This window comes from Theobroma umbraticum, unplaced genomic scaffold (assembly GCF_002168275.2).
Source record: "Theobroma umbraticum cultivar Fairchild unplaced genomic scaffold, ASM216827v3 scaffold_86.0, whole genome shotgun sequence".
Taxonomy (NCBI): Eukaryota; Viridiplantae; Streptophyta; class Magnoliopsida; order Malvales; family Malvaceae; genus Theobroma; species Theobroma umbraticum.
The window spans coordinates 6,022,879-6,047,272 of NW_018397263.1; the positions used below are offsets into that span (position 1 = coordinate 6,022,879).

General features: G+C 31.8%; 3 protein-coding genes and 1 non-coding gene across 4 annotated transcripts; 3 read left to right on the forward strand and 1 right to left on the reverse strand.

Moving 5' to 3' along the window:
* The first annotated feature begins 1,781 nt into the window (after positions 1 to 1,781).
* Positions 1,782 to 4,167, forward strand: LOC110420590 (syntaxin-121-like). Its single transcript, XM_021433958.2, has 2 exons — positions 1,782 to 2,695; positions 3,286 to 4,167. Exons 1-2 carry the CDS (start codon positions 2,215 to 2,217, stop codon positions 3,723 to 3,725), a joined length of 921 nt encoding a protein of 306 aa, XP_021289633.2. The 5' UTR covers positions 1,782 to 2,214; the 3' UTR covers positions 3,726 to 4,167.
* A 638-nt stretch (positions 4,168 to 4,805) lies between these two features.
* TRNAL-AAG (transfer RNA leucine (anticodon AAG)) lies at positions 4,806 to 4,886 on the forward strand. Its single transcript has one exon. It is a non-coding gene; the product is annotated as a tRNA-Leu (tRNA).
* Positions 4,887 to 13,744: 8,858 nt separating this feature from the next.
* LOC110420541 (TatD related DNase) lies at positions 13,745 to 18,788 on the forward strand. The gene is made up of 12 exons (XM_021433894.1): positions 13,745 to 13,876; positions 13,989 to 14,009; positions 14,142 to 14,242; positions 14,528 to 14,585; positions 14,703 to 14,746; positions 14,869 to 14,949; positions 16,495 to 16,565; positions 16,687 to 16,797; positions 17,031 to 17,113; positions 17,396 to 17,612; positions 17,978 to 18,058; positions 18,517 to 18,788. Exons 1-12 carry the CDS (start codon positions 13,855 to 13,857, stop codon positions 18,584 to 18,586), a joined length of 960 nt encoding a protein of 319 aa, XP_021289569.1. The 5' UTR covers positions 13,745 to 13,854; the 3' UTR covers positions 18,587 to 18,788.
* A 279-nt stretch (positions 18,789 to 19,067) lies between these two features.
* Positions 19,068 to 20,922, reverse strand: CP33 (chloroplast RNA-binding protein 33). The gene is made up of 4 exons (XM_021433895.2): positions 20,387 to 20,922; positions 20,169 to 20,270; positions 19,665 to 19,973; positions 19,068 to 19,581 (listed from the first exon to the last, which is right to left on the reverse strand). Exons 1-4 carry the CDS (start codon positions 20,813 to 20,815, stop codon positions 19,450 to 19,452), a joined length of 972 nt encoding a protein of 323 aa, XP_021289570.1. The 5' UTR covers positions 20,816 to 20,922; the 3' UTR covers positions 19,068 to 19,449.
* Between the last annotated feature and the right edge of the window lie 3,472 nt (positions 20,923 to 24,394).

A 24,394-nucleotide genomic window follows, 5' to 3' on the forward strand; every position in this document is an offset into this window, starting at 1 on the left:
TTTATTATATGACACCATCAGGTTAATTGACAAGTTGAAGAAAGCAGCCGAAAGGGAAAGAAAAGCGTACGTTCCCTTGCTAGCAAGGCGGAGGGGAGGGGTTGGTAGGGGTTCCTGTCTCGTCAAGGTTTCAAAACTTTACAAATTTTTATTATTTTTTTAAATATTAAATTTTTTATTTTTTTTCTTTTTAAATCTGAAATTCTATCTCCCCCTCTGCTTGTTAGCATCAGAAATTTCCGTTAAGGCAGCCATAATCACAAGGCTCCAGCAAGGACCTGTGACCAACATGCATATAGACGAAACGAAAAGAAATTTGGGAATGACCCAAAATAAAGTTGCATGCACCATACCACGAAACGGCTGCGTTGCGTGTCTCTTATCTACCACCTTAAATGCAGTAATTTATTTGCACATGTTTCTCTGCATGTGTGTTATTTATTACATCACATGATGTATATATAATTAATGCCTATCCCTACACTTTTTTTTTTTACCATCGAGTCGAGTGTATGTACGAGCCGGAGAAAAGTAACAAGCAAGCGATACGAAGCATTTCAAACCATTGGGCTCTTCATACTTAGATAAGAAATTATTGCGACATCCGAATAAAACAAGAAAATTACATTTTTATGCTTGTATTTATCCCATTCAAACATAGCATCATCAAAATATATGTTTAATCAAGTTTATATATTTTTATTTTGAATTGAATTATAAACTTTTATAATTAATAATTAATTAATTATCATTAACAAAAATATTATTTATTATTTTATATTTGATATTCAAATAAAAGATAAAAATATCACATAATCATGTCATTATATCATATAAAAATAATACATTATTATCTATATCGATTTATTTGATTTTTTTTAAAAAATTAAAAATTAAAAATTAAAAATTATGCCTATTTCTTGTAAGAGAGATTTTTTTTTCTTGTAGTATCCCATATGCACACAAAGGTAAATTTTATTTAGCTTATTTGATATCAAAATTTGAATTTAAAATTAAAATATTTTTATAAAATTTATAAGATAAGGAAAGAATATTTCAATATATACATAAAATCTCACATGAATCTACTTGTTGTGGACACCTTGATAAAAAAAGATGAGTAACTGTGTAAACCTAGTTTTCATGACTCTCAATTTAACACACACATCATTACTTGGTTCTAACGTTTGGCCAAGTCTTAGATGTCTCCTAGCATCTAACCGACCACTCCAACCAATTGACAATGAAATGACCCTTTTCTTCAAAAGCTCTGGAAGTAAATCCATCATCACTCAAAGCTCGGCTTCCCACCCAAAACCTAAATAAAAAGGGAAACAGCTGAAATGGAGAAAGAGAGAGAAAGGTAGCTCCGAATCAGTGTTGTGACCAAGTCTTCTCTTCTCTTCTTTGCTTGTTAAACTACTTTTGGAGGCACCCCCATGCCTTTCTTTGTTTTTTTTTTTTTTGTCTTCAACAGTAACACCAAAGTCATTCCAAAACCAAGCGAGAAAGATCAAAGGAAATGCAGTGATTAGGCTAGACATGTTACTACTAATCAATCAATTATCCGAAATCTTCCCCCCCCCCCCCCCACGCGTTTTCCCCACAACTATTTTTCCGCTTTGAAAGAACATTCCAATTTACTCAAACAAAAGAAACAACGTTGCTCGGCTCTTGACCCTTTCTCCTCTTCACCCCTCCCACCTTCCAAGATGTTTCCTCTCCTTCAATTCTCTACTTGTTTCCATTAAAACCAACTAACAATTACACAAAGAATGCATGTCTTTTTCATGTCCTCCTTCCCCATTTGACTTCTCCAATCCTCTTGGTTGAAACTTGAGACCTTCTTGAACCAAATCCCACCTTCCTTGGCAGCCTCCTCCTTCCCACCCCCAAGCCCACCTCAAAAACCTCTCCTTTCCACCATTTAGCCCCACTTCTTCTCCTTCCATCTCCAATACCCAGTCCTCGAATTCTCCTAAAAAAGGCCTTTCTTTCCCTTTTTTTTTTTTTTTGATCAAGAAATAGGTTCTTTATGACTTAGTACCCGAACACCTGCACCCAATATTAATCCCATTTCCTTCTGATCCAACCAACGTTTTTAACGCCCTGAAGAGTTTTTAATACGAAGAACAACCAAATGAACGATCATTTTTCAGGCTCTTTCTCTCGCTTCCGAAGCGAAGAAGCTTCCCCTGACACCACGTTATCCAGATGACGCAATCCTCCTCCACCTCCGGCGGTGTCAACCTCGACAAGTTCTTCGAGGATGTCGAGTCGATCAAAGACGAGCTCAAAGAACTGGAGAGGCTGAACGACAATCTCTCGTCGTCTCACGAGCAGAGCAAGACGTTACACAACGCGAAAACCGTGAAAGAATTAAGAGCAAAGATGGATGCTGATGTAGCCATGGCTTTGAAAAAGGCCAAGCTTATTAAGGTTAGGCTGGAGGCGCTTGACCGGTCCAACGCGGCGAACAGGAGCTTGCCTGGGTGTGGACCGGGGTCTTCTTCGGACCGGACCAGGACGTCGGTTGTGAACGGGTTGAGAAAGAAGTTGAAGGATTCCATGGAGAGTTTTAATGGGTTGAGAGAAAAGATCTCGTCTGAGTATAGAGAAACTGTTCAGAGAAGGTATTTTACGGTTACTGGAGAGAACCCAGATGAGAGGACTATTGATCTTTTGATTTCAACAGGTCAGTTTACTTGTTTGCTTCTTTTTGTTTATGGAACTCTTTGGTACATATGAAAGTCCAATATTCAATTCGAGCTTTGTAAAAGGATGTAACTTTCTCTTTTTGTTTTTCAATTTCCTATAGTTGATTATGTTCTTTTCAAGAATCGAGCCGGAAAATTTCAAGCTTTTAGCTGTTAGGAGATTTCTTGAAAGTTATTTGGTTAATTTAGCGAGGTGTGATTATTAGTGAAATAGTTATATGGCAAATTTGGGTGTATTATCAGTTACTAGTGGAAATTTATTGGGTATTTTAGAGAAGTAATCCTGAAACTTTGTATACATAGAGATAGGTAATTTTGGTTTAATTAACAATGGAAACATGCAAACCGTAATTATAAAGCGTTGGACAAATGAAGCTTTTGGTAAATTCTTATTCTAGTAATAATTTTGTTCTAGGGTTGTTAGTATTATTATGGAATAAAAACTGAGGTATGGTGTGTTTCATAAAGCTACACTGCATTTCTAGTGCAAGAGAAATATGAAAACATATGGGACAAAGATGTAAAAGACCCACCACTGATTTTGGGAACTTGTTTGAATATGCTGCAGGTGAGAGTGAAACTTTTTTGCAAAAAGCCATTCAAGAACAAGGGAGGGGAAGAATTTTGGACACCATCAATGAGATTCAAGAAAGGCATGATGCTGTTAAGGACTTGGAGAAGAACCTCAAGGAGTTGCACCAAGTTTTCTTGGACATGGCAGTCCTGGTTGAAGCTCAAGGTGAGCAATTGGATGATATTGAGAGCCAGGTGAACAGAGCTAATTCATTTGTGCGAGGTGGAGCTGAGCGGTTGCAAACAGCAAGGAATTACCAGAAGAATACCCGGAAATGGACTTGTTATGCTATCATACTATTGCTGGTGATCATCTTGTTTGTGGTGTTATTCACTGTGAGACCATGGGAAAACAATGGTGGTGGTGGTGGTGGCAACAGCAGTCCATCTCAAACTCCAACAACAGTTCCACCCCCACCCCCACCTACTGCTTAACCATAGTCCATAGGTTGCTGTGATTAAGCGTTGATCAGCGTTAGCTATGCAGTATTCTTGTTTGAGATCTGAGTTTCTGCATTTTCTTTTTCTTTCTTTCTTTTTTTTTTCTGGATTGGTTTAATGAATCTATCAGAGAGATGAAAGTGACATTTGGTTGGATGGCTTGAAGCTTTCCACTGCATTGTTTGTTGTTTCAGGGAAAGCAAGGGGTAGGGCTGGAGTGAAAAATCATTGCTGTTGAGAATTCAGATAGACTTTCTGGGAGAGACACCATTTTGGATTTTTGATTATTGATTGATTCTTTCCTGTATGCAACTAGTATTTTTGGCTTATTTCTTTCTGGTTGCTATAGATACTGTATTTGTGAGATGTTTACCATCTTATCTTATATTATTCTATAGTTTATAAATAATTGAATAAATTTATAGTTCTGGGGTAATATGCATTCTGGTCACCTGTTGCCAGACTGAATACATTTTTGGATGTACTCGGATTTAGATTTTGAAATAAAATTCAAGGATGGTGACTGTCCAATTGGCAATAAGTAAGTAGTGATGGGAAAAAACAAAGGTGTGCAGATAGAAAGGTAATAAAGGGTGGCACATGACATGGTGATCAACTATATACATATGTTGTTTATTACATTTATGATCTTATCATTGTTCAGAATGGGGAACGGTAATTTTTGACACTATAAGCTTTGCATAAGGGAAATTGGATTTGAAATCATTTTATCGTTATATTCTGGGAAGTATTGTTATATTATGTAAAGCTTCAATTTTCTAAATTAAGATGTAATGGACATAAACTTATAGTAAACCCCGGGGGCGCAACGTTAGGGAGGTGTGTGGTATTAAGTATTTTTCAGTGTAAGGTAAACGTCAGCGGCTGTTGGCTTGGGCTGAGAGCTATTTCGCATGTATGTGCCAACTTCCGAGGATTATATAGTTAACCACTCAGCTTGAAATCTAGGAAACAAAATTTATGTAAAAATAGTCAAAAATCAGGTATTTTAAGCATTCAAATAATCATCTTTTGTTTCTATAAAGGGTATACGTGGCCACCCAACTGTCGAACGTTGAGATGGCCGAGTTGGTCTAAGGCGCCAGATTAAGGTTCTGGTCCGAAAGGGCGTGGGTTCAAATCCCACTCTCAACATTCTAATTTTAATTTTCCCAGTTTCCTTTGTTGGGTTTGGGCCAACCGCATCTTCCATTTTTTCCCCGTTTTCTTTTTTGGGTTTGGGCCAACCACATCTTCTTTTTTCCTTTACATCGGCAACCAATCAATTAGGCAATATAATTTCTTCTCAAATAGGGAAAAATACAAAAATCTCCTTGATATTTGGTTGAAAATACACTAAACATCTTAGTTTAAAAAAAAAAAATTCTTTTACCCTTCTAAATTTGACAGAAGTACACTTCTTAGCCTCATTAATTTAAAAATACCCTTTTACCCTTTTAAGAAAATATAATTTCCCCTTGAAAACGTAATGTTGTTAATTATTAAAACAAATTTCAAATAAAAAAATTGCAACTTCTGTTAATTTTTTTATTTAATTATTTTTAAGATTACCTTTTATTTCATTAGAATATGCTCATGCGATGCACTCATGTGATATAGGTACAATAATATTTTTTCAAATGTATCTATTTCAATAATCATATGGTGTTCCACTTAACATAAGCAATCATGAAGTTATTTGTTAACTTCAATGTGTATAAAAAAGGTCAAAAGCTGCATAATTATTTAAGTGGTAATTTATTTTAAGATGTGTGAATGTAGGCTACAATACACAACTTAAAAATACATAAAATATATGATAAGTGACTAACATTTCAATAACCTAAACACTTAGTCTTTGTGGAACTTCTTTTTTAATAATGACAATAAGCATTTTATCCTTTTAAAACAGTGAAAGAATTAAAAAAAAGAAAAACTAAACTCCATCTCGTAAATATTCAAGTAAATTGTAATCTACAATGGAAAAGTATAACTACAAACTTAATCAAATGAAATAAAAAGAAAGAAAAATTTAGAAACTTACCTGAAAAGTTTTTGATTTTTGTATAAAAGTAATAACATTATAAAAATAAAAATAATAAAGAATCCAAATAATAAAAACTTGAATGATCAAATCAAATGAAATATAAAGAAAGGAAACTAGAATCTTACATAAAAGTTTCTGGTTTCTCTACGTAAGCAATAACATTACAAAGAAAATAGTAAAGACAAAAATAAAAAAGTTGGATAAACAGAAAATTCTGGAATTAATTTTCAATTAATTATTTTTTATTTTTATCATTTTTAAACTAATTTTATAAATTTAAATTAATACATAAATCAAAATTTAATAAATAAAATAAATCATTAAAAGGTAAAACAATGAGTAAGGACACAAGATGGAGAAAAAAAGAAAAAAACAAGAGACAAGACAGTTTATCTTTATCTAATATGTTCAATCGATTAAAAAAATCACAAATTTAAACTTATATTTATTTTTCTTCTCTTTGTTCATTCCCTTAACTCTTTCTCACACTTGATCTGTCCTGTCTCCTCTTTCCTCATCCGATTCTCTCATTCTTTCTCTATATTCTTCCTTTAGCTAAGGGAGAAAGCAAGAGAATAGTCCAATGAAGACAAGAAAATTCTGGAACCATGGTATTAAGAAAAGACAAAAATGTCATGGCCTTTAATAAACAATCGTAAAAAACCTTGACTTTTTCAAAAAGAGCAAGCATGTCCCAATGGCTTAATTGGCCACATGGGCAACAATTAAACTCTCAATTGTCTCTTGGGACAACTTTTAATGTATGTAGATGTAGATATTAAATTTATTTAATTTATCTTTACTTCAAATATATATTAATTTTGAGATGAACGTGTTAAATTATCTTTAATTATAATAATTTAATTACCATTTTTTTGAAAAAAAAAGTTTAGAAAAAAAAAGATAATCTTATCTTTTTTTAAAAAATTAATTTCATAATTAATATAATTTACTTTCAACCAATAATAATGTGTTTCTTGTTATGAAAATATAACTAGAAAGAATAACCATATGAGAAATATAAGAGAAAGTATGTAGAGGGAGAGAATGTATTTAGAAAGAGTAAGAAAATTTTATTTAAATGCGTATTTACAAATAAAGTGAGGAGCCTATTTATAGGCAAATAATCCCTTATTTCAATAAAATTTACAAGATAAAGATAATATTAAAAGATTAGATGGATGGATTAAATTCTAATATTCATCTAATCTAATTTACATCTAAATCTAGATATACATAGTATAAATAGATATTCACAAAAATATTCATAACACTCTCCTTTGAATATTCATTGTGTTAAGAGTATGTCTCGTTAAAACCTTACAAAGAAAAAACCTTGTGAGAAAAAATCCGAGTGAAAGAAAAAGAGTACATAACTCTTTTCAAAAATACACTTTTGAAATACAACCTCATTAAAAACTTTATAAAAAAAAACCCGATGGGAAAATTTTTGATGAAAGAAAAGTGTACAGTTCATATTTTACTCCCCTAATGATTGTATTATTTAATATCTTTAAAATGGAGCATTCGGATCTTTTGTATCAACTTTTTGAATGTTGCAATAAGAAGAGCTTTAGTAAACAAATTTGCTATATTATCACTTGAACGAATTTGTTGAATATTAATATCAACATTTTCTTGAAGATCATGAGTGAAGAAAAATTTTGACAAAATATGTTTTATTCGATCACCTTTAATGTATCATTCCTTTAACTGCGATATATAAGTAGTATTATCCTTGTATAACATTGTTGAAATTTTTTTCTTAGTTGACAAGCCCACACGTTTCTCAAATATGTTGAGTTATAGATCTTAATTAGACTTATTCACGACTTGCCTCATGAGTTGCTAAAATTTTTGCATGGTTAAAAGAAGTAGCAACTATAATTTGTTTTACCAAAACATTATGAAGTAGTTGTACCTCTACATGTGAATAAGTGATTTATCTGGGATAGAGCTTTGTGTGAATCAGATAAATATCCTGTATTTACATAACTAATTAAATTTGATTTTAATGCATTTGAATAATATAAACCCATATCCATTGTTCTTCATAGATATCAAAGTATATGTTTAATTCCATTCCTATCTAATATCTTCTAGTTGGAAAAGAACTATATCTTACTAATAAGTTCACAGCAAATTATATATCAGGTTATGTATTGCTAATAAGATATATCAATGCTCCAATTGTATTAAGATATAATACTTAAGGATCAAGAAGTTCTTCATTATCCTCATAAAGTCAAAAAGGGTTTTGTTTCACATTAAATGACCTTGCAACCATTGATGAACTCCATAGATGCGTTTTGTCGATATAAAATCATTTTAACACTTTTGATATATAATTAGAATGATAGACAAAAATTTTATTTGTCAAGTGTTCAATCTGAAGACCCAAACAAAACTCTATTTTCCTCAAGTCTTTCATCTCAAATTCTCTCTTTAAGTAATCAATGGCTTTGATAACTCTTTAGGAATTCCAATAATGTTTAGTTCATCAATAGAAACAACAATTATCACAAATTCAGATCTGAATCTTTTTATTGAAATACATGGGCATATAAGATCATTTTTATAGCCTTTTTTCAATAAATATTTACTTAGACGATTATGCCACATGAGTCTGGATTGTTTTAATCCATATAAAGATTTATTTAATTTGATCAAATAAATTTTTCTAGAATTCAAATTTTATGTTTTAGGCAACTTAAATCCTATTGAGATTTTTATATAGATATCGATATTAAATGAGCTATATAAATAGGATATAGATACATTCATTAGACGTATTTCAAACTTCTCATATATTACTAGACTGGTTATTATAAAATTATAATTGCATCCACCATAGAGAATATATCTCTTCATAATTATTACCAGATCTGTGGATAAAATCTTGTGTGACAAGTCGTATTTTATATCATATAATCTCATTTTTCTTATTTCATATTCACACAAATATCCATTTATGTCCCATTGATTTACGCCATTTGATGTACAGATTACAGGTCCAAAAACTTCATGTTTTGCAAATAAATTCAATTCCACTTTAATTGCATCTTTCCACATTGACCAATCATATCTATATCTACATTCTTCACAGACATAGGTTCAAAATCCTCATTTTCTTTCATAATATAATGCTATATATTATATACAAAAATATCATCGATGTTTATTTCATTTCAGTTTCATCTTTTCGCATAATCACATAATTTATTGAGATCTTTTCATTTTTAATAATATTAGATATCTGAATTTTTTCTAGAATTTTTAATCAATTATGTCAAGAGTCTCTTCTAGAGTTTTTACTTCTTTTTTTAACCATCTTGAATATTTGCTCTTTTTTTTTGAGGATTTTATTTTTGAAACTGATTGATCTCCTTGCTTCTAGCATACCTTGTCTTATATGGACATCAATGCTAATAGAAGCATTTGCAATTGGTCTATAAGATTTAGTTGTTCTCTTTAGGTCAGTAAATATATCTGGCAACTAATTTACTATATTTTACAAAAGAATTATCTTTTAAACTTCTGGTTGACATTGGTTTGTATGAGGATCAAAATTAGATAATGATAATGTATTCCAAGATATTTCTTTTTTTAGTTGCTTATTTTCTCCTCTTAATGTTGAAAGAATTGATTCATCCAAATGACAATCAACAAAACATTACCATGAATATATCTCCTATTGATAATTCTAAATATTTAATTACAAATGAAGATTGGTATCCAATATATATTCCTAACCTCCAATGAGGATTCATCTTTGTGCATTGTGGTGGAGCAATTGAAACATATGCCACACACCTAAAAATTCTTAGATAAGAAATATTTGATTTCTGACTATAAACCAATTGTATAAAAGAGAATTTATAATAACTTGTTTGGCCTAATTCATACAAATGCTGTTGCATTCAAAATGGTATGCACCCAAATAGAAATTAGGAGTTTAAATTTCATAAATAATAGCCTTGCAATCAGTTGAAAACGATTCTGCTAGACCGTTTTGTGTATAAATATGAGTAACAGATTGTTCAACATTTATTCCAATTGACATGTAATATTTATTAAAAGCTTGAAACATAAATTCACTAGCATTGTTAAGACAAATTGTCTTGATTGCATAATCAAAAAAAATGTGTTCACAAACAAATTATTTATGCAAGTAATCTTGTAAATGCCAAATTGCTAGTTGATAATAAGCACACATGTGACCATCTTGTTGATGCATTGATTAAAACTATAAAATATGTAAATGGTCTACATGATAGATGTATGGATCTACATATATCACCCTGAATATGTTTCGAAAATGTAGAGAATTCAATCCTAACTTTAACTGGTGATAGCCTTATAATTTATTTACTTGGAGAGCATGCAGCACGTGAGTATTTCATTAGATTGAAAAATCTTTTAGTTTTTCAATGAATGATCATATTAATTTTTAATAATTTTTTTGTATCATTATTGATCCGAGATGGTCTAACAGTCATGCTAAACGTTAAAATCTTGGTTTACTATGAGTTTCAATTAGTCTAATATTTGTGTAGTTTAATCTAGAGAATAAAGCGAGTAATTTATTTTTCAACACACACCTCCTATTTGAAATAATAGATGTAATATAGAGGTATTAAGTATTTCTTTCATTCATTATCTCAATATAATATTTATTCAGATCGATATCTTTAAAACTTAATAAATTTTTTTTGAGATTTTAGAGAAAATAATACATCATCTATTATAAACTTTATTCCTCAAGATAGTAAAATATTAGCCTTTTCAGAGCCTTCAATTAAACTTGTACTATTAAATACTGTATTGACATTGATTTTTCCTATTATCAAGTGAGAAAAATATTTTTTGTCTTTAAATATAGTGTGCGTTGTAGCAATATCTGCTAGATATATATTTACATCATAGATCTTGGATCCAACAAGATGAATATCCATATTTTTCTTCAATAAAAAAATGATATATATAATAAGAAATTTACAAGTTAACATGAAAGAACATATTATTTAAATATAATGAGAACATATAAAAGTATTTTTATAATAGAGTTATACTAAAATATATCAACGATCTATTAAGAAATTTCATTCTTGAATATTTCTATTACCAATCAAATGATCAATTTCTCTTTCAGGGTGGATAAGAAAATCAGTAATTGATAATCCTATTATCAATCATATGATCAATTCCTTTTTAGGGTAGACAGGAAAATCAATAACATATCAATTTGATCATGATTAAAATCATCACAATACATTTTAGCTTTCAATGATGCTTGATAAAATTCAAGACGTGCAGGTATGTAACTAATGGTCTTTCATGCCACATTGATGACAAGTCATGTTCTATATTCCTTTTATTCTGTCCATTTTTATCTTTTTATTATTCATCCATTTTTTGTAGGTTAAAAGTATTCATCCACTTCTGTTGGGTTATCCACTTTTGATGGGTTATTTTAGTGGGTTAATGGGTTAAGGCATTTGTCCACTTCTGATGGTAAAATTATCTATTCATTTCTGGTGGTAAAATTATTATTAGATTTTGATGGTAAAATTATTCATCCACTTCTAGTGGTAAAATTATTTTTAGAATTGAAATAGTGATACTGTAAATTTTTATGACAATCATAATTATTAAATAATGTTGCATTCACTTCAAGGGATAAATAGATTCAAGACTTTGACCATAATTATTAAATATAGTCACATTCACTTCAAGAAATAGATGGATTTATAATTTTTTTATTAGTAGCTCGTTTATTATATTAACTTCAGGGAATAGGCATTCATGATTTTTAATTAATAACTATATAATAGCAAATTCACTTTTCAATCAAGGAACAAAATATAATACATAATAAATGATAGTATAAGGTTGATTTTTTCGGAATGAAAACACCAAAGAGAAATCCTTACCTGATTTGTTATAACTAAAAATTAAAGACTAACCATTGAAATCATTTTAAAGTTTGGAAATGATGAAAACAAAATAATTCTAAAATTTGAGAGATAAGAAGATTGTGCTGATAATGTATTATGAAAATATAACTAGAAAGAACAACTATAAGAGAAATATAAAAGGAAGTATGTATAGGAAGAGACAAGATCTTATTGAAACGTATTTACAAACGAAGTGAATGGCTTATTTATAGATAGATAACCCCTTATCTTGATAGAATTTATAAGATAAAGATAACATTAAGGGATTAAGTGGATGGATTAAATCCTAATGTTCAACCAATCTAATTTACATCCAAATCTAGATACACATAATATAAATGGATATTCACAAAAATATTCATAACATTTTTCAAAATAATAGAGAATATATGTGTTTTCAAGTAAACTTCATGGGTTTTTGTATTTTACCTTGGATATTATTATTACTCCACAGCTTAGGATCTAGGTACTTTGTTTTTCTTTGGAATAATTTATTTTTATTTTTTTCCAAATTTTCTTTCTTAAAAAGTTCTTTATGTTTTCACATTATTTCATATTATTTGAGTTAAATTTGCTTAGATTTTTATACATAAGACTTAAGTGTCACACAGATCTTATATAAAATTCTAAGCTTGTGATAGTTTGCCCAAATAGTCAATTCAAGCGATTCAAGCTATTTGCTTTAAATTTTTTGTTCTCTGGAATAATATACTTTTATTTTTTCTAAATTCTTTTTTTTTAAAGTTCTTTACATTTCCCCATTATTTCGTATTATTCGACTTAAGTTTGCTTAGTTTTCATGCATATAACTTAAGTGCCATGTAGATCTTAGTTAAAGTTTCAAGTTCGTAACAGTTGTTAAGCAGTTTAAGCTATTTGCTTTGAATCTATATGTTTTGTTTTTCTCTGAGAATAATATACTTTTATATTTCCCCAAAATCTCTTTCTTCCAAAGTTTTCATATTATTTTACAATATTTGAGTTAAGCTTACTTAGACTTTCATACACAAGACTTAAGCATCATAAGGATCTTAACTAAAGTTCCAAACCTGTAACAGTTTAAAAAATTCTTAAATTATTTAAAAAATATTCAAATAAATATATATTTTTTTATTCTATCAAACTCTTATACTTTTATTTTAAGTAAAAATAAATTTTATGATTAATAATTGATTAGGTGTTATTAGTTAAACATCACTTGTAATTTTTATGCCTCAGATTTGACGTTTGATGTGAAAAATGAAAAATATCATATGACCATATCACAATGATATATCAATATATCATGGTATCATTCATTTTGATATACGAACATATTATTTTAGCGTCACATATTATAAAATGATAAGTAACGTTTTGACTAATAACATTTAGGGTGAAATGCCCTAATCTCTTAAATTTTGATTGAAATTACATGAAAGTTTATTAGTTTTCAAAATGGATATTCCGTCTTAAAAAAATATTTTTTACTAGATACATAAGTCCAGTTGTTAGTCAATCATTAGTATTTCTGTCAATTGGTTAACGTCACAAGAGTAAAAAGATAATATTACCTTTGATTAATTTTTTAAATTACTATTATATAAATTTTATTTTATTAATTTTAAAAAAAACCTCTCAAGACGAGAGCACCAATAAGGGCTCTTTTGTTTTTTTTTTAAATTTTTTTAAAAATATAATAATAATTTTTTAAATTAATAAAAAAAATTATACTTAAGTCTTTTTTTAATTTTTATTAGCAATGTTTGTAATTTTAAGACAGAGTACCTACTTCGAAAATTAATAAACTCGTTTGAAATTTCGATTAAAATTTAAAGAGATTAAGATATTTAACCCTAACATTTAATCAATACTTAACCGTAAAGCCTATTCGATAAAAATAAAAGTGTAACAATTTGATTAATTGTAATTGAAAAATAAAAATTTATTTGAATCGTTTTAAATAATTTGGAAGATTTTTTAAAATATTATACTTTTTTATTTTAAAAATTAGTCATAATTAGCTGAAAAAACAAAGTACGATTAAGTAAGTGGTTGGCAGCAAAAAAATGCCGTGAAGCACAAATCGGAGAAAGCAAGTGCTTTGCCGTTAGGTCCTTTGCCCATCTGTCTCTCTATCATGGCGCCAATTCGAATGATAGGCAAGTAAATCCTTCCAACTACATAATTCTATTCTGTTTTTTTCTTTGTAGTTGCATTTCCTTTACAATCTCTTATTTTCTCATCTTTGCTGTCTCCCATAATTTAAGCCAGATATCGCAGTCAACTTCACAGGTAACTCTTTCACACATTTCATCAAACAAATAATGTTCCATTCCAATCTTTTGCTTCAATTGATCTTTTTTTCTCTTTCTGTCAATCTGGGCCCTTCTTCTCAACTTGGATGATCATTTTTTTCTTACACAGATGGCATGTTCAAAGGCATTTACAATGGCAAGCAATGTCACGTTTCCGATATTGCCGCTGTTTTGAGCCGAGCTTGGAACGCTGGGGTCGATCGAATTATCGTGAGTTGCCCCATCTCTCATATTTTCTTTGCATTTGATTTATGTTTGTTTCCTAGGAAGCTTAGTTTCTTTACAGAACTTGTGGACCTGAATGATTGAGTTTAAGTTTTGTTTTGTTATCAAATTAATGAAATGGTATTTTCATTTTTTTTGGGACCCTAGATGAATTTAGTTACTTTGGGAACTTTTACAATTAATTTTCAGCATGATATAAAAGCATAGTGAGTTTTAGGTTTGATTTTGTTGTTAATGCATAATTTATAGTAATAGAGTTGATGGTTATAGGTTACTGGTGGTTGCCTTGAGGAGTCGAAGGAAGCTCTTGCTATTGCAGAAACTGATGGTCTGTTGACTCTGTTTTCTTTGTATTCATTGCCAATCTCTGCCTTAAAGTTGCTTTTGCTTTAGAATGTGTTTGTTGTGGTTATTTTATCCGTATCAAATCTGTTATTCATCACAGGGAGGCTTTTCTGCACAGTTGGTGTGCACCCAACCAGATGCAAGGTTAGTGTTATTCACGCAAATATTGTTGTCTTTAGTCCTTTTTGTTGCATTTTGAGTACATGTTTAACTGTGTGGTTTCATTGGAGATGTTTGTGTGCCTGTCTTCTTTTACGTTTATTTAGGAGTTTGAAGAGAGTGGGGATCCCGAAAAACATTTTCAAGCTCTTTTGGCATTGGCTAAAGAGGGAATCCAAAAAGGGAAGGTGTGCTTTTACTTTATTGTTCATATTTTTAAATTTGGTTACATCTAAGATTGGTGCATTCCCATCCGAGCCAGCAGATGTGAGATGATGAATTTTAGCATATATTATGCAGTTAGATGTTTGAATTTCAGTTGTTAGTTGCTTTCTGCCCAAGATGCGTTGGTTAGACAAGTGAAAGTTAGAGGTCTTGGAGCATGCTAAGCCCTGTTCTCTCTCTCTGCTTCTTCTTCTTTTTTGTCCCACCCTAATTTCTACATAAGTTCTTTTACATTGAACAGTTTCCCATGCATGTACATAGTATTTTTCTTTGCAAAGATGAATTTTTATAATAGTGTAATTAACAGTTATCAATTTCATGATTAAAGGAGTTATTTCTGTTTATCAATAGTTTACAGAAAAATAGAAAAGCCGCTGAGGTTTGGTAAAAAATGTACTCACTTATTTTGATAAGTACCCTCTTACCTCTATGAGGTTTGGTAGAAAATACACTCACCAAAAAGTAACGATATTAATTACTAGGTTAATTTTATATGAAAAGACAAACATACTGTTTGTTAATTATTTATTTTTATTTTTTTACTACAAAATTGTAAGATTTAGTTAGTTGTGAGATTTAATCAGTTTTAAAGTCATCTTTAATTACTATCATATTGAATCTTAATTCAATTACGCATTATATATTTTAATCTTATCTTTAATTTAATTATTGATTAACTTTGAGATGAATATATTTATTTATTTTTAGTTAAAATAAATTAATTACCATTAATTTGGAGAAAAAGGTTTAGTGGTAAAGAAATTGATTAAAACAAAAAAAAATGAAAAAAAGGAGGAAAAAGAAGAAATTAACAAAATGATGGTATTTTGAGCATTTAAGGTGAACTTTGAACACATATTAGTTTGACTAATGGAATACTAATGACATCAATACTTTTTCAAGAGAGTCTTTTTCAAACTAATGGAGGTAAGTTTATATTCCATAAAACCTCATGGATGACTGTTATATTTCCTAGTTGAATTATATATTATTTAGCATATTTAACACAATATAATTGTAATTAAACCTAATTAAAATTCAATTTGATAGTAATTAAAGATAGTTTTAAAACTGATTAAATCTTCAACCAAATTTATAACTAATTAAATCTCATAGTTTTGTAACTAAAAACAAAAAGTCTTGGACAAAAAAAAGAAAAGAGATAAAAGGAAAGCAAAAGAAAAAAAGGAAATGGAGAAATAAATAACAAAAGGTTATGCTTGTCTTTTCGTTTGAAGTTTACTTGGTAATTGGCACTTAGGGTTTTAGGGGGTAAGTGTATTTTCAGTCAAACTTCAGGGGGGTAAGAGGGTATTTTTCAAAACTAATATGAGGTTGAATGTATTTTCAACCAAACCTTGGAAGGCTTTTGTATTTTAACCCAATTTATATGGATCCGAGAATGGTTAGTAACCAAACAACAGTTCTCCATTGAATATTTCCTCTTCGATCAGATTGTTAATCTTAGTTGTAAGATGGTTAGAAACTATGAGTTTTCCTTAATCTAGGTGGTGGCAATTGGTGAATGTGGATTGGATTACGACAGGCTTCACTTTTGCCCACCGGAAATTCAAAAGAAGTAAGTGGTTGCCGAGAGAAATATTTGTTGGGATTGTTTTCCTTCTTTTCTTGTTAACTATTGCCTTGTTTTCTTCTGCTCTAATGATAAAATATTTGTTACTTATCCATTCTAAAACTAGGTATTTTGAGAAGCAGTTTGAATTAGCTTATGCCACAAAGCTGCCTATGTTTCTGCATATGCGTGCAGCTGCTGGAGATTTCTGTGAAATTTTGGGACAAAACATTAACAAGTGAGATTTCTGGATCTGTCCTACAAAAGTGAAAATTGTCAGCTCTTTTACTTAATGTTATTATTTTATTGTTTGACTATCTTTTTCATTTTTTGTCTGTGCTAACCCTGTAAACCATCTTTGTTCAATTTTATGAAATGGATATTAAGCATATAAGTTCATTGGTTCACTTGTAGATGCATAAATGCTGAATTGTGTTGCCCTTTTTTTTTTTTTGTTTTTCAATTTAATAGGTTCACTGGTGGGGTCACCCATTCATTTACTGGTAGTGCTGAAGACCGTGATAAGCTTCTCTCATTTCATAACATGTATATAGGTGAAAATTCAACTTAGACACAGCATCTTTCATGCATTCACCTAACATATCATGTTGCTGGGCTAGCAGTGAGGTGATGTCTGCTGGCTACCCTGTATCTACCAATCAGATCATTTTATGTTCAGGCTGATCACTTTTGAGCACTTACATTTTTTCACTCAGTCAACCAAGTTGATGAAAAATTGATATTTCATATGTACTTGTTTGAAGCTGTCCATTTTTATGGATATACTAAGGTTCGTGGTTATCCTAATGAGTCTTCTAGCTTTGCTTCTATTACAGGCATAAATGGATGCTCCCTGAAGATGGCTGAAAATCTTGATGTCGTGAGGGACATACCTATTGAAAGAATGATGATTGAGACTGATTCTCCATATTGTGAAATCAAGAGTACTCATGCTGGGATTAAATTTGTGAAATCTTTATGGCCTTCTAAGAAGAAAGAGAAGTATAATCAAGAAAGTCTCGTTAAAGGACGTAATGAACCTTGTTTAGTGCGGTGAGTGAATCTGCTTTTCCATTTGCAGTATCTCAACTTTTAAATCTTTTTTGCACTTTATTTTTTAATAATTTCTTTTTTCTGTAGAGAGTGTTCTTAAAATGGAAATCTTGTTTTCATTGTATATTGGAAGCTACTACAATAATCATATCATCTTACAATCAGAAATTGACACAAATATAGCAAATAACATAAAAAAATATAGTGCATTGTTTCAGTGTATACTATATAGCTGATGATCACATTTAACTGGTTCATTTGGTCTTTTATAAAAGGAGATTTAATTCTGTTCAACACATTTTCTCTTATTTTTTGTTTTATTTTCCTTTTTTTTTGGGACTGGGGTGGGGGGGTTGGTTTTTCAGGCAAGTTCTTGAGGTGGTAGCTGGCTATAAAGGTATTAGCATTGATCAGCTGAGTGCAACATTGTACCAAAACACCTGCAGGTAATTCTATTTGCAATTTTAGGAATTTCTCAAATATAATGATGGGTGATTTGGGCACTAGATTAAGTGGTTACTAGTGATCAAACTGCTTAGAAGTTGATAGATTGAGGATTTGATCAATTTGGTTAATAAATTATTCTTTTAGGTAAGTTGGATTGTACAATTTGAGTTGATAATGGATTGGGCTCCCCTCTACATTTTTATCCAGCACTCTTCAATACATGTTTAATCACCATTCACATGTGTGTAGTACCTATCTATGAATTCTGGAAATCATACTTATGAGCGGTGATCAAAGGTGTATTGAAAAATAATGGATTGGAGAAAATAACAGAGGGGAGCCAAACCTGTTGATAATGTGCATTTTTTATTGCCGTCAGAATCCTTACTAAAATTAAAACAACTTTTAACTTTAGGGTTTTAGTTGTTCTGCTTCATAAGAGAATTTTGTTATGCAGGGCTTTCTTCCCTCATGACTTGGATGCTGCAGCAGATGCTCTTCTTGCTGGTTGGCCAGAAAGTCAATGACAAAGTTTTATGCTATTTAGATCTTTTGTTCCTCCTTTAAATTGAGGAAGCCACAAGCCGAGAGTTTTTAAAATGAAAATTAGCTTTAGGCATTGGAATGGAATCCATTGAAGTCACCTGCATACTAGTATTCCATTTTGCTTTTATGTTGATTATTTAATCGCAAAGTTTGGAAATGGGAAATGCTGATGAAGTTCTATCTTCTCATTGTCCATGTATCTATCTATATATTCATGCCATATTCGCCCTTTGCATGTTAGTACAATTCTACAGAAATCAGGGTTGGTCTCTGTAAACTGTTGATAACAAACCTAGGAATGGCCCCTGCTGTCCAATGAACTGCTTGAAAAAGCCAGATTAATTAGGCTTCAAAAGGTAGCAGAATCTTTGAATTATAGATTGTGCATAATGATAATTGAGAAGGCAAAAATATGTTGATGGTTGCTCAAGGCTTTAAACTAGTTATAGATCAATATCCAAGTTCATAAACCCTAGCATTTATTATCACCATGTTGATCAACATGTTCCACTTGACAAGAAAGAACCAAAGTGGATTTGGCCTGCAATGAATATCATAAACTATTCAATCAAATGAGAACGGAAGCCTACAGGAAATTTGGCTTTTACAATTGCCATAATATGTATAACTCGCGCCACATATACTCCAAAACCACAAGCAGAGAATCGTCTCCCTTTGCTTGCTCGATGATTATATGGAATATTTGCAAACAGTTCTGGAGCAGAGTAAAACAAATGACTACTGTGGAATCATAATTTGGAAATAAAAGGTCATATCTCCGCTCAATTTTCTTGATCCTGTTTGCAAAGCCATATTTAACCACCTAATCTCTTTGACTAAACTCTCAGGCAGTGACGCTGGAAAGCAATTCACTGCTTTCAAGACTCTCTTTGGTGTTTCTTTCCATTTCCGGTGATGGAGTACGGGGAGCTCTATCCGCGGCCATATTCAATCGTAAAGGTCGACCTTCCACCTCCTACAAGCACGATTACATAGAAACAGAAATTGAAAAAAGGTAAACAAACGTCAATCCCAAAGTATTCATGAACCAAGTCTTACCACTCCGTTCATTGCATTTAGGGCAGCCTCAACAGTCTCAGCAGACTCAAAAGAGACGAATCCAAAACCTCGAGATCTTCCTGTATCCCTCTCATAGATGACTTTAGCACTCATCAGGCCTGGTTGACTAGCGAAAGCATCTCTGAGACCTTGGGAGGTGACACCCCAACCGAGGTTTCCTGCATAGATCTTGTAAGGGCTGTCTAAAAAGCTCTTGTAACCTCTCCGTATCTTTGGTCCCATTACTTCCCTCTCACCACCTCTTGGCACCTCTGGGAAGTTCACCTTCACAGTCCGTCCTCCAACTTGCTGTTAGCGGTTAGGGATAAAAATATTAACATCAGCTTTACTGGCACTTCAAAATGGAATAACCCACGTAAATGGTGCTCTAAAAACCAAAGAAATACACAACAATTGTAGGTAATCTGCACAGACCTAAAAAAATTTTGTAGGTTCAATCAATGGTTAATGTAGACAGTCAAGAAACTTAATAATTAAACTTACGGATCCATCAAACAGTCTAATTGCTTCTTTAGCATCATCAACGCTCGCCATTGTAACAAAGGCAAATCCCCTGCTTCTATCCGTAACTCGATCATAGACAATCTATCAAACACAATTCAACAAGAAAAGCCATTACCAAAAATGACCAAAAAAAAATGAAGAATACTAATAAGATAGCCAAAACCAATTGGGAAGCAAGGGGAAGAAAAAACACAAACCTCCACATTAGCAACACGACCAGCCTCATTAAAAATCTCAGATAATTCAGAAGAAGTCATTGAATAAGGCAAGTTCCCAACATACAACCTTCCTTCTTCACCACCAGACTCTGAAATCTTCTCTTCTTCAGCTTCCTCTTGTTGCGGCGGTTCTTCAACGTTTGGACTTTCTGGGTATTCTTCTCCAGGGCTTTGGTCATCTTCAGTAACTTGGAAGCTATCAAAAGAAGCTGAAAAACAGTGCAAACGGGGGAGAGACAGCTGGAGAGAGAAAGGGAAGGAATTGAGGCTTTGGGTTTTGAGGTTGAAGGGTTTTAACTGCTTATGAGTAGGTTTTGAAGGAAGGGAGCGGAGGGATGAAGAAAAGAGAGTGGAGAGTTTGTTGTTGCTGTAGAGTGAAGTAGAGGCAGCTGCTACCGTAGCTGCCATGGAGAGAGTTGGAGCTGAGATTTTCTGCAGAGAAAAAAAAAGTTATGTGCATAATGAATTCTAGGATAGGACTAACGAAAAGATATGGGATATTTTGAGGGGAAGTTACGAATTGAAAGAGGCAATAGCTTACAGCTACAAGATGGATAAGGTTGGGACAGGATTTTTTTTCCCTCCTTTGTACTTGCTTAGTCTGATATTTGTATGGATTAATTATATATTTGGTACTTCAACTTACACCAAAGTGTCGATTTATCATTTATTAGATATTAAAATTTTACTTCCTTTATGTGTTTCCAAAAATCATGCTATTGTATCTTTAATTTTTAAAATTAAAAAATTGACAAGAAAGGAAAATGGGGTAAGAGATAGGAAAGGAGGGAAGGATCCTCTATCATGGGTCGAAACTTAAATTTAACTTCGTGTAGTATTAAACTTTGAAAATAAAATTTAAGCAAGTTTATAAATCATGAGCCCATAGGCTTAAGTTAAAAAAATATTTGATAGGTAGTAAAAGATTTATATTTATATACCCAAAATTTATTTTATTTTTCACTGATATGAGATTCGTGATATTTTATCCTCCTTAATTATGCAACGTTCTTGTTGCATTGGCTTGTTACCCATAGAGGAGAGAGACACTTATACTAGTTCAAGCCTAATTTGATCCTTATATCTCTCTTTAGGTTTCACATCAGTGAAGATCCAAATATGCGTTGATACCATTTGTCACAGGTTGAAACTTAGGTCTAGCTTCGTGTTACCTTAAACTCTTAAAATAGAGCTTAAGTAACCTTATAAATCACAAACTCACATTCCTAACTCAAAAGACATATCCAATAGGTGGTGGAAGACTTATGTTTATATAACCAAGATCCACCTATCTCTTTCTGATGTGGGATTTGTAACATCCTACCTTACTCAATTATGCAACGCCCTCATTACACTGTCACTTTACCGGTAGATGAAAAAGACTCTTACATTAGTTTGGGTCTTGACCTTGACCCTTGTATCTCTTATAGAAGCTTCACATTATTGAAGATAGGTTTGCTTTGACACCAAATGTCAAGGGTTAGAACTTTTACTCGTAGAGAAGAAAGACTCTTATACTAGTTTGGGTCTACCTTGACTTTTGTATCTCTCATAGGAGCCCCAAGTCAGTGAAGATCCCAGTTTATTCTATTACATGGGCTCATGTCATGAGCTAAAATTTAAGCCCAACCTCGTGCAGTCTTAAACTTTGAAAATAGAGTTTACGTAAGCTTATAAATTACGAGCCCATATTCTCTACTCAAAAGACATGCTTGATAGGTGGTGGAAAGCGCATGTTTATATAACCAAAACCCACTCTTTCTCTTATTGATGTGGGATCCATGACACCCTCCTTTTTGTCTTATCCTTAATTTTCTCTCTCTTACCTTTTCGTCATTCTTTCTCTCCCTTATCCCTTATCTCTTTCATTTTTTATGAAAAAATAGGAAAAATGAAAAAATAGGAAAGGGGTAAGAAACAGCAAAGTCCCTAGAGAGTTAGAGGAAATCATATAAAAAGTTTGTACATAGAGGTATTGGGGAAGAAGTTAAGAGTTATAATGGTTGATTGATAGGGTAAAGATAAACTAGATAAGATTTCAAAGAATGAGAAATGGGTCAAACAAGGTAAGTAGAAGTCAAGTCAGGAAAGAGATCGGAGAGTGGTTGAAAGTTGATACAGGAGGTATGCATAAACTAAATGAGCAAACAAGCCTTGACGAGAGTAAGACAAAAATAGATAGTGAGATAAGTAAGGAAGCTTTGAAGATTTAGGAAGTAAGTAATAAATTATGAATGACATTAAAAAAAAAGAAGAGAGAATTCATCAAAGTCCTTGCAGAGATAGAGTTAAGGGAGGTTAAAAGGAAAAAGAGGGACATTAACAGAATTGATGGTGTCCAAATATGTGAGTTTTTTAGTTTTTTCGATGATTTTGATTTCATAGAATGTTAAAGTGCTTGGGAGATGAGAAAAGAAAAGGACAAAGAGAAATGTGGTTAGGAAAAATAGGCCAAATATGTTGTTTCTGCAAAAAGAATAAAACTTCAATGTTAGAAAAAGAGCATTTATGAGAGGTTGTGGGGGAAGGATTGAATATGCAGTGAATTGGTGGACTCACTTGGTTGGTTAAAAGGGTTAATAAGCATATGGAGGGAAGAGTTCGCTGAACTAATTGAATGTGTGAAGAATAGAAGTTTTATCATGTCAATAGGGAAAGTCAAAAAAATTAATAAAGTGTGTGGTTTCGTTAACGTTCTTGCTCCGAATAAGGAAGTGGTAAGAAAGAATCTATGGGGTGAACTTGTAAAGCAAATGAATGGTAGGGAGGCCATGTGGTGCCTTGTTAGGGATTTTAACATTATCATGAATGAGCAAGAAGGATAAGGAGTGGAGAAATAAAGAGAGTAGCTATGGCATTCGAAAAATTTATTGATGAACTAGCTCTTGTCGATTTACCACTAACAGTAGATAAGTTCAATTGGAGTGGATATAAGGAGGGGTTAGTGTTCAGTCAGTTAAATAGGTTCCTTCTAGATGTAGAGTGGTTGGATTATGAAAATGGTATAATGTAAAAGTGTTTCCCAAACTCATTATCAAATCACAACCTTATGTGTTTGAGATCTAGTAAGGTTGATTGGGGATCGAAGCCTTTGAAACTGTTCAATTACTAGATGGATGAAGCAAGCTTTCAAAAATTGATTTTTGATTTTTGGGATAAAAGTTAACTACAAAGCTTAGATAAAAGGGGAATTTAGCATAAATTTAGAGACATAAAGGTTGATATAAAGGAGTGGAGGGCTAAGACTTTAGGGAATATTTAAATGCACATACAACATAAAGAAGAGGAGATAAAAGTGTTGCTTTAAGCTTGTTAGGAAGGCAGAACTAGCTAAGGAAGCCAAAATGAACTAGTAAGAAAGAAAGCTGAATTGTAGGTGTTATATCAAAAAGATGAAAGAGAATAACCATAGAAATCAAAGGTTAAATGGTTAAACAAAGGAGATTGAAATACAAAATACTTTAATGCTATGGCTTCGGCAAGGCAGAGGGTAAATCATATTGAGGGGTGCAATGATAGGTTAAGGTAAAAAAAGAACTTGCAAAAAGAGGGGTGTAACTCAATAATATGCTAAATTGTGTCCTTTGTAACAGTGAAAGGGAAACTTGCAACATTTTGTTCCTAAATTGTTATGAGACATGGAAAATATGGTTGGTTTGGTATGGGAGTTGGAGGTGATGTGGGTCTCACTTGAAAATACGAAAGAATTCTTCATGGCATGGAATGGAAATTTTTTGGGGGACTAGACATCAGATTGTGGAAGATGGCTTTTTTCTCTATTGTTTGGTCAATTTGGAAATGTGGGGTTGAGGTAGTGTTTGGAGGTAAAGAATGAAAAGCTTAACAGTGTCTTGAAATAACAAGGATTAGAGTAGTTACATGGGCCAGTGCAAAATGGCCAAAGGAGCATCCTTCAGTGCTAGATATTTACAAACAACCCCAGTAGGGACAACACCATAAAGAGAAAATAGGAAGGAGAAGAAGAGT